At 45.8% G+C, this 10,469-nt stretch overlaps 1 protein-coding gene across 1 annotated transcript; it reads right to left on the minus strand.

Annotated features, from left to right (window-relative positions):
* Nucleotides 1–237: 237 nt before the first annotated feature.
* LOC127755191 (cyanidin 3-O-rutinoside 5-O-glucosyltransferase-like) lies at nt 238–3,030 on the minus strand. The gene has a single exon (XM_052280849.1). The coding sequence runs from the start codon at nt 1,841–1,843 to the stop codon at nt 329–331; it is 1,515 nt and encodes a 504-aa protein (XP_052136809.1). The 5' UTR covers nt 1,844–3,030; the 3' UTR covers nt 238–328.
* Between the last annotated feature and the right edge of the window lie 7,439 nt (nt 3,031–10,469).

The raw sequence follows: 10,469 nt of genomic DNA on the forward strand, positions 1-10,469 counted from the left end.
CCGAGGTTGGTTTATTAAATTGAAGATGTTTCAATTTTTCTCACGAAGCCTTAGATATAACGATCGATACAAAATATTATCATTGACATGATTATACATGAAAAGCGTATATTGTCATTAGATTTTTTTTATCCGTTGCAACGCACGAGAATTTTGCTAGTCATCTTAAAAATATCAGCACACAGCTATCCAAGTATATCCATTCATCTATCTGTTTATAACACAATACCACAATATAGGGGGATTCTAAATGTCCAGAAATCATTAAATCATAGTCAATTCCCAAACTACCCTTGTACAGGGAAATTAAACCCAGGCTGCCCTCCAATTAACTCTGCCCTGCTTGCTTTTGCTCGCGCTCCCGTTCTCTGCTACGTACGCCCTGCACAAATCGTCTCAGGTTGCGCGCCGCCGTGGCGTCCCCGTCAACCTCGGCGTCGTCGGCGGCGGCGTCCAGCGCCATGGCGGCGCGCGCCTTCCATGTTCTTGCGCGCCGGCGTATCGCGCGGGCGCCGTCGCTGTCCCCCATGACGGCGTCGATGCCGCGTGAGAGCTCCGACGAGAGCACGGTGCCGTCGGCCGCGGTCTCCGCGCGCACGCCGACGCCCCACCGCGCCTCGGCCATGCGCGCGTTCGTCGCCTGGTCGGACCACTGCGGCGCCATTACCGCTGGCACGCCGCACGCGACGGTCTCCAGCGTCGAGTTCCACCCGCAGTGGGTGACGAAGCACCCCACCGCCCGGTGCGCCAGCACGCGCGCCTGGCTGCACCACTCCACCACCATCCCGCCTGCCGGCGGCAATAATCCGGTGGCCGCGCCGCCGCCGCCGCAGCCGTCGCGGTTGTCGCGCCGGACCACCCAGAGGAAGGGCCGTCCGGTCACCTCGAGGCAGTGGCGTATCTCCTCCAGCTGCCTCAGCGAGAGCACGGCGAGGCTGCCGAACGCGACGTACACGACGGAGGCGTCCCGCTGCTTGTCGAGCCATTGCATGTAGCCTGCGTCGTCGTCTTGCTCGAAGAGGTCGCCGCCGCCGTCGGCCTCCGTGTCGGTGACCATGGGTCCAACCGGGATGAGGTCAATGCCGGGGACGGACGCGAGCGCCTTCGGCTCGAGCGCGTCGAAGGTGTTCACAAGCACCCGCGGCTTCGCGCCACTCTGGCCATGGGCATGGCACGACGCGGCGGCGGTGGCCTCGACGACGTGGAACATCTCCCGGAAGGCCGGGAGGTAGGGGCTTGGCCCGGTGAGCAGCGACGGGAGGTCGCGGGCGCGGAGGAACTCGAGGCCGGGGACTTGGACGCGGCGGTTGGGGTCGTCCCGGACGCCGGCGGCGGCGTCGACGAGGCCATGGCGGCCGTGGAAGTAATGGTAGTAGACTGAAAGCACGGCCGCCGGCATGGTCCAGAAGAAGTACGCCGGCACGTCGAGGTCCCTGGCGACGGCGGCGGCGAACGGAAGGAGCAGGGTATACACGACGCACGTCACGGGCCTCCCCCGCGCGCGCAGCGCCGCCGCCAGCCGGGCCAGCGACGCCGGGCCGACGAGCTGGAGCCTCCCGACGAACGCCGCGCCGTCGCACCGCTCGGGCTGGAACCCGTCGTCGAACCCGTCGGTGAACGCGGCGTAGTCGACGCCGGCCCCGTCCGACAGCACCACGGCCCCCTCACCGGCGGCTGCGCCGGCCGCCTTCCCGGGGAACATCCTCCTCAGCGCCGACAGCGGCACGGCCAGCGTGGCCCTGATGATCACCCCAGGCTCCGCCGCCGCCACCAGCGCGCGCGCCAGCCGCCTCGCCGGCGTGATCTGCCCCTGCGCCGCCCCCGACACGATCAAGAAATGCATCTCCTCCCTCCCTCTACCGCCGCCGCCGCCGACGACGACGACGCTCGATCACGAGCCAAGCACAGGTGTTCGACACCAGAAGCGCTAGTTTTTGCTGGGGGTGACAACTCGTGACACTTGTACGCGCGCAATTCGTTGTGGCGGGAAGCGATGTGAAGCTAGGAAGCTTGGCGCGGGGGCCTTTTAATGGCGGGAGGGCGGCCGGGGCGGGGGGCCGTGGCTTATACGGCGGCGGATAGTTTATGATATCCGCGCGCGGTGGGCCAGGCGAAATCGGTGGTCCGCACGCCGGCGACACAGTGGCGGCGGTGGCGGCGGCGGCGGCGAAGGAATGTGAATTTGCGGCGGTGGCAGCGTTGAGCTGTAGGCGGCAGCGGGAAGATGTCGGTGGCGGGAGAGGTAAGAAAAACGCGGCAAAGGAGTCGATCGGTTTTGGTTTAGAGCGCTGGGTGCTGTGTATGTCCTCCTACCGTCCTATGTCCCAGTGCTTTGAACTCTTCTCTTCCACCGGTTACTTAGTCTCTCCTTTCTTGTTGGTTTTTTTCTTCCTTTTTTTTTAAAAAAAGAAGTTTTTTTTCTTATACATGGTTTTCCTCTATATTTACATCATGGCCAAGAGAAAGGGTTGCTACATATGTCGCCCCTGGTTTTCTTAGTATGGATCTTAGTAGGTTTTTTCTGCCTAAACAGTTGAACGGTACAATCCTTTAAAAAATATAGAAAATTTGTTTTAAAAAATCATATTAATTTTATATTTAAGTTTTTTTAAGCTAATAGTTAATAAATCATGCGCTAATCCGTTGTTCTGTTTTACTTGCTGAGGAGGAAGGATTCCCAACACTCTCTAAAGAACGAGCATCATTTGGTTAGTGGTGATGTGCGACCTTCACTGGGGTTTTAGCCGCTTTTTTAAATGACTATGTAGGTTTAAGTTTTTATCGGTCTGGTTTTTCTTATAAACTCAATCATTTCTCTTCTTTTTATTAATAGAAAGGAGGAACTCTATGTACTTTTGGAGGTCGCTTTGAAAAATTTACTGCAGTACTTATCAATATATATAAGCTCATGTTAATAAGCTTTTAAAATTTAATATCAACATTGTGTTAAATAGTTTTCAATAGATAAAAATTGTTTTCAATTTCACAAATACGCCACAACAACGATGAAAAGAAATTTAAATAATCCACTAGGAAACATTATAAGTACGTTTTATTTTCAGTACATACGTCAACATATATGAATAGTTTTATCACTGCAAACGATTTTAATACGTCTACATAAATAAATAGTTTTATCACTGTTTTGCAAATATAGTGGCTCTAAACTGGCCCTATGGCTACTTGTGATGATTGAAGAAGCTGGTGTTATGTGTATATCATACGTACGAACCACCTAGGATATATGGACACGAACTACATCAAGCTCTATGTGCATGAAAACTGACCAGAGACCTACATATGACTACTGTTCATTCAGATTGTATGTCTTCAGTTTCCAACCGCTTCATCTGTCTCCCTGTGTATGTGTGGGCAGTAGTCATTCTTATTTAGATAGATGTTACTATATGAGTTGCAGGAAAGTTGTATGATAATAAGTAAACAGTAGGTAAATAATAAAATTGCTTTATATCTAGACAATTTGACTTCACATGCTTACACAATTCCATCTTCCATGAATCCTCCAATGCTATAAATATATTTGATGTGATTCATAACAGAGAATAGGTAGACAATAGGTACTGAAGGATCTAAATGCTCGAAATAATTTGAAGTGATCCTCCAATGCAAGAATATAGATATATAGCTAAATTAGAGACAACACGACAGTATATCAACAATCCTGATGCTAAAAATGATTTGAGGTTTGATTGTGGTTGAGATGATTAGTGGTTATATCTTGTGCGTCATATCAATTGTCCTTGTGTTCCAACTGGATTAGGTGCTCTCTCCATTCGAAAATACAGCTGAAAATATAGTTTATGTAGTTCAAAATTTAAACTACAAATGTAGCTGTATTTTAAAACAACGTAAACACGCGGCTAGTTGGAACAAACTTTTCCCAATTAAATTTCAAGGAATGAAATGGAATGGATAACCGGCCGGGTATACTTAGCTCCCCTTAAATGGTAGTATGATTTTGCTGCAAAACTTTTTTATATATGAAGTACTTAAAATATTTTTAAATTGCATTGATCGTTTGTATATATCATTGAATAAATTATTCAATTCAGCACAAATAACACAACGTAACACCGCTTATACATTTCGGACACTCCTAACACCCCCCTTGTTTCATATTATAAGTTGTTTAACTTTTTTTAGTCAAACTTTGTTAAATTTGATCAAGTTTATAGAAAAATTTAACAACATTTAAAACATAAAGTTAGTTTCACTAAATCTAATATTGAATATAGTTTGATAATATGTTTGTTTTGTGTTAAAAATACTACTGTATTTTTCTATAAATTTGGTCAAATATAAATAAGTTTGACTAGAAAAAAGATCAAACGATTTATAATATGAAACGAAGCGAGTATACTTTCCCACACGATGTCATGTCTTTTATTGAGCGTCCTGACAAAACATGCAGACCTCCAGATCGTCTGTTGGTTCAAGCAAACCTGACTAGCCTGGCCAAACTGGACTGTACGTAGAGTTGTTCCAACTTCCAACATGGCATTTAGTTTGAGATTCGCCAATTTAGTCCATTATTTCTCTCAAAATTCAAACCATATCAAGTCTATGACTTTTTCTATATAGATCACAACTATATATTCCTAGATGGCTAGCTAAGTTTACATCAAGCGACTATGTTCGACTCCTATAAAACCAAGAAAAAAGATTGAGCTCTATCCGTTCCCAATTATATATACTTTCCTCCGTGTTTCACTTTCACATGTGGAGCAAGATATGGTTCTTAGCTTTCTCTATCCAGTTTTTGCCACTATGTACACTTTTTAAGGTTATAAGCAAAGTCCAACGGCATATTTGTGGTAACTCCTTATGTATGTTAAGACAAACATTGTTCTTACCATGTTATCATTACTCACCTAAGGATATGCTCTTTTAAGGTGGAGTATTGGGAAATTGAGAGAAAGTGGTATATAGGTCAAGTCAACTCATAATGTCATATATGAATATATTAACACCTACCAATATCATATTCCGAACTAAAATTTAATGATGGCATATCTCAAAACTGCCATATTCGTTGTGACATATAGAGTTTCCTTTTTATTTTGATTTACTTTGATGATCGATTTCCCTTTGAGACGACACAAGTACTCCATGAATATAAGCATTTTGAGAATTTAAAATTTGTCCACTCGAATATGAAGATTCCTATAATATACTTATCCTAACAATTACCTTTCATTTATTTTTTCCAATCTTACCTCTGAGCACCCACCCATACCCTAATTATCTCTCATTTGACACTAAGTTTTTTTTCCGAATCTTAATCTATGCTAAACAACTTAAAACGGGACTACGAATCCGGGACTAAACCATTTTTAATCCCGGTTGAAATATCCGGGACTAAAAATAGATCTTTAGTGTCGGTTCATAACACCAACCGGGACTAAAGATTTAGTCCTGGTTGGTGTGTTTTTTTTTCTTTTCTCGTGCCTAATATCTCCAAATCATTACAAAAATAGTAAATCACAAATCACAGATTACGTTCACACATATCACACATCACAGATCGTTCACTAATCTCAACATCCCAAATCATCCACAGCAACAACCCAATATCTCAACATCCCAAATCATCCAACAACAACAAACCACAGATCATTCACACATCATTCTCAAATCACATATCAAATCAACAAACAATTATTCACATTATTCACACAATTGGAAGGAAAAAAGAAAAAAAAATCTATGGAGCCTGCCACCGCGTGGCATTCCGCGCTGGGCCGCCGCCTCCCCAGCCCGGCTCGGGCCTGGCCGCCGCCGCCTCCCCAGCCTAGCTCGGGCCCGGCCGCCACCACCCCTGCCTAGCATGAGCCCGCTGCCACCAACCCCGCCCGGCACAGGCCCGGGCGCTGGCGGTCGCTTCTCCCACGGATCTGAGGAAGAGAAGAGAGGAAAACTTAAACAGAAGAGTGGAAGAGGAAGGGGAGAGGAAGAGATGAGTGAAAGAGGAAGGTGAGGAAGAGATAAGGGAGAGACAAAGGGTGAGGGGAGGAAAAGATAAGGGTGAGGACTCAGATGCGGAGAGAATGATGGAAGAGAGAGAGAGAGAGCGAGACGTAGAAAATTGATTTTTAGACCTAGTTGGTATAAACAACCGGAAGACCTGCCACATCGTGACGATGAATAAACCGAGACAAAAGATGATCTTAGTCCCGATTGGTAATACCAACCGGGACGAAAAGATTATTGCACTTTTAAACAGGGACTAAAAATGTTTTTTTAGTCCCGAATTTTTAAGCAATCGGGGCTATTGTTATTTTTGGGCAATTGACTAAAGATGGTTTCTCCAGTAGTGGCATTGACTCTATACAATACCTCAACAACAATCCATTGACAAAATATATATGTTAATGATGGCCAATGATGACAAATTAAATTATCAATATTATTATGTTAAAATATATTTTTATTTTTTTTCAAGGCTGTTGTCCACCGGATAGGTGGGTCCCCTAGGGAACAGCACCCAAGCCAGCACGTGCAGTGCCTCAACATACATTGCACATGAACTTGGAACCACATATGTGCTACTTAATTTATGCTTTTACAGGTGCATCCAAGTTGGTGAATACCACTATAGTGTCGTGTAGGCTCTGACAGCCACTCGTTGGGGACAACCGGTTTAGCAAACCAGCCAGGTTTCTCTGTCCCTGCCAATAAAGGTTGTGCTTGTCACTTAGCGTGCAATACGCATGGCTTGATCACTCCTGTCGTCTGGAGTGTAGGCAAGTGTCCCAATTGCGTTTGTACATCACATATTTATTTATTTATTTTTGTTGTTACCCTGTCAACCATTAGGTGTGATCTGTATTTTCAGAGGTCCCTAAATCAAATAATTAATGGTCATATGAGAGAAGACAAATAGATCTCGATCGCGTGTACACATCCTGAGGTTTATAGTATTAAAAGCTAACAAGGACAACTACTTAAAAATAGTTAGACGGGTCCTGATAGATACTTCCTCCATTTTACAATGTAAGTCATTCTAGCATTTCTTATATTCATATTGATGTTAATAAATCTAGATAGATATATATGTCTATATCTATCTAGATTCATTAATATCAATATGAATATGAGAAATGCAAGAATGACTTACACTGTGAAACGGAGGAAGTAGCTATAATTAGCTGCACAGGACATTTGTTCACTTGAGTTTTGATTTTTCGATCTCGAGCACGGAAGCAAACTTATTTTATACTATCAAGAAATAGCATTCGAACTTCCATGTGAATATATATTATATGAGTGAAAGTACATTTCAAGGTTAAATGAGTATTGAATTTAATTAATCAAGGTCCATAAGAAACCTTATAAGTCAGCTTTTAAATTACAAGTGACCTCTTCTTTCCGGCCCCACTGTCCTATTTTAGTCACCAGTACGTCTCCTTTTCACTTGTTTAAAGAAAAAAAATGTTATCTGAGAACTCAGTACTTATTATACAATCATTATTTGAGTTATTTTGGTATATTTATTATGAACACGTTTGTGAAATTGTATGGATTTTGTACTTGTTTACACTGAAATTGCGTACGACAAGTACCAAAATTGCGTACGACAAATTATATCGAACAATGTAGCTCGAACTCAAATAATTAAAACAAGCAACTTATAATCATACAATGATGAATGGCACCAACGTGTGTTATTGCAGTGTCCTTGCATAGTATCTTCCACCATTTCATTTTACTTAGTGCAAGTGGCCACTTTTTTCCCAAATACTTATAATCACACTCTGTCGATCGTGGGAAAATATGTAATGCAACCCTATATATAGTGCAAACTTAATTAGAAACTATTGTAGGATCGAAAAATGGACGTCCTAGTAAAATTTTTACTCGTGGTGACGTGGACGAATCTCGGACGTCTATTTTTCGTTCCAACAGTAGTTTCTAGGTTTCCACTACATATATAGTTTACACCCTATATTTTTCCCGTCGATCGTTTCATTTTCAAAACAACTGCCCCACATAGTGTGAGGTCTCATATTGGTATAGTAGAAAGAAAACTAACAAAACCATAGCACACAAGGAGGCTACAACCAGGAAAAAAATATAAACAACAAGCTACACTACACACCTACAACAAAACGAGCCCGCTGAGGAACAAACATGAGTGTAACATCTCAACTGCACTCAACTCTAGCCACATCTTTGGGTTGGAGAGGGTGAGGGCGAGAGAGGAGCGAGATGGATCTGCTCTCTCTCGCACAGACCCACAAACGTAGCCATCCTATGGCGGTCAGAAATGGAACCACAAGAGGACAACATACCATCTATAGTAGAGATCGATAGGAAATCGACCATCAAATTGATGTTTCTAGGAAGGTCGCGATGCCAAGGATGCCACCATCGCCCACCCAAGTAAACCAGGACTGTTGGAGGGTGAACTCCTAGAGCAGGGGACTAAGGGGCCCCCTTTCAGTCCGGCCGGAGTCAGCCGGTGAGAATCAAAGTTTGGTGGAAGGAGTGATGTGGAGGGGGTCGGGCCCCTCAAGAACATTGAGACAAAAGTAGTTTATATAGGTTCGGGCTGCTGAGAAGCGTAACACCCTACTCCTGTGTGTACTTAATTTCTGTGAGGAACACAATGTACTAGTTGGTTCAATCATAGTCTACAGTCGATCCCCCCTTCACCAGGCCTAGACCTCCTTTTATACCTCAAGGGGTTACCACAACAAGTAGGGGTGGAAAAAAAAGCTCGGGCTCGTGAGCTCAGCTCGGGCTTGGCTCGAGCTTGGTTGGCTTGGCTCGGCTCGTAAGCCAAACGAGCCAAGCCCAAGCCTCCTTTTTAGCTTGTTGCTGAAATGAGCCGAGTCGAGCTAGCTCGCGAGCCGCTTGTTTTGGCTCGCGAGCCTAGGCCATCGTGTGTTTATATCAATTATTTTACTTTATATGGTATTATTATTTTTCAACTTGAAATTTATCATTAAGAGTTTGAAGAATTGAATATATAAACTTATTTAAATTTTATAGGTTGATGATTTGTTTTTACTTTTTTTAATAATTATAAAATATATATGAAGAGGTATTTCAACAGGAAGGCTTGCAAGCCAGCTCGAGCTGGCTCGAGCCAGGAAACAAGCCGAGCCGAGCTCAAGTTTTAGCTTGTTTCCCTAACCAAGCCGAGCCAAGCCAAGTCTAGTTTTTTGCGAGCCACTACAAGCCGAGCCGAGCCAGGCTTGGCTCGTTTCCACCCCTAACCACAAGGGCCCAAAAGATCTACATAGGGGAAAAGGAAGACATCCTTTACATTTATTACACGCCTTATTCCTCTGACAAAGGAAATCATGCCTTCGGCCCTCCAACATAGCCCTATCAAATCACGGCAGGTGACACGGAGGACGTGTGCGTCATTCCCCATTAACCATCTGCAGACTTTGGGTACCCGTTCCCACTAGGGAATGGATATCCTGATTTAAATTAGAGTAGGAAATCATTCCCGGCTTTCACTCGGGGTAAGGGGTTTCTTATTATGGTGATGTGACTAGACGGCACTGGCCATACGCCGCCTGACAGCGGGCCAGTGCGCAGGCGGTCAGCGTGGCAAGCGCACTCACCCTGCCACGCTGGTCAATTAAGCATCACTCAACCTGTCAGCCACTCTTGCTTTAATGCGGCGTGACGCGGCCGCAGCATCCGCCATAAATGCGGTTAAGTGGGCGCTACGCATGCCTACCTAACCCGCGCACGCCGGCAAATGCATGAAGGGGGTCGGGGCAGCCCGACCCCCAACTGGGAGGGGCAGCCGCCGCTCCATCCCAGGCCCGACCCCCTCGGGGAAGTGCCACATGGATTTGGGGGTGGCCTCCTCCCTCTAGACACAATACCCTTGGGCCCATATCACCGAGAAGGACATTGTTTCCACATGAGGTATTCCACCAGCGAGATGAAGGATCCACGATACCATCTAGTGAGGTTACGACGCCGAAAAGTGTCGATGTTGCCGGCTCGTCTCTTGGTTGGGCTTTCACCCGAACACATCCTTCCCTTGCTTGCCATCACGTCCCTGTAGCTTCTGTTGACTGCTACCATCTGAACACCATCAGCGCACCACCATAGCGTTGCCCTAACATCAACCAATTATTGAGAGCACCGATGACCCGCATTATGCCAAACTGGCGAGTAGCCAACATGCCAGCTGTCATTTCCCCACACCACCGGGTGTACCAAACCCTCAAGCTCTGCCGCCGCCGCCATCTTCTGGCTGCCATTATAACCCCTCTGTGTTGCCACCGCATCGCAGCATAGCGTCCGCACTATTGCTATCTCACAGGACACCGCCCACCCATCGTAGTGCCAAATCTAACCTCGACAACTCCAGCCAACACCTCATGTTGCTGCCATGGCTATCCCATTGTGGCATTGTCTCATGCCAGCAAAGCACCGTCTCATGCTGTTTGCTCGCGTCACCGCCGTCTTGCACCATC

This window comes from Oryza glaberrima, chromosome 11 (assembly GCF_000147395.1).
Source record: "Oryza glaberrima chromosome 11, OglaRS2, whole genome shotgun sequence".
NCBI lineage: Eukaryota > Viridiplantae > Streptophyta > Magnoliopsida > Poales > Poaceae > Oryza > Oryza glaberrima.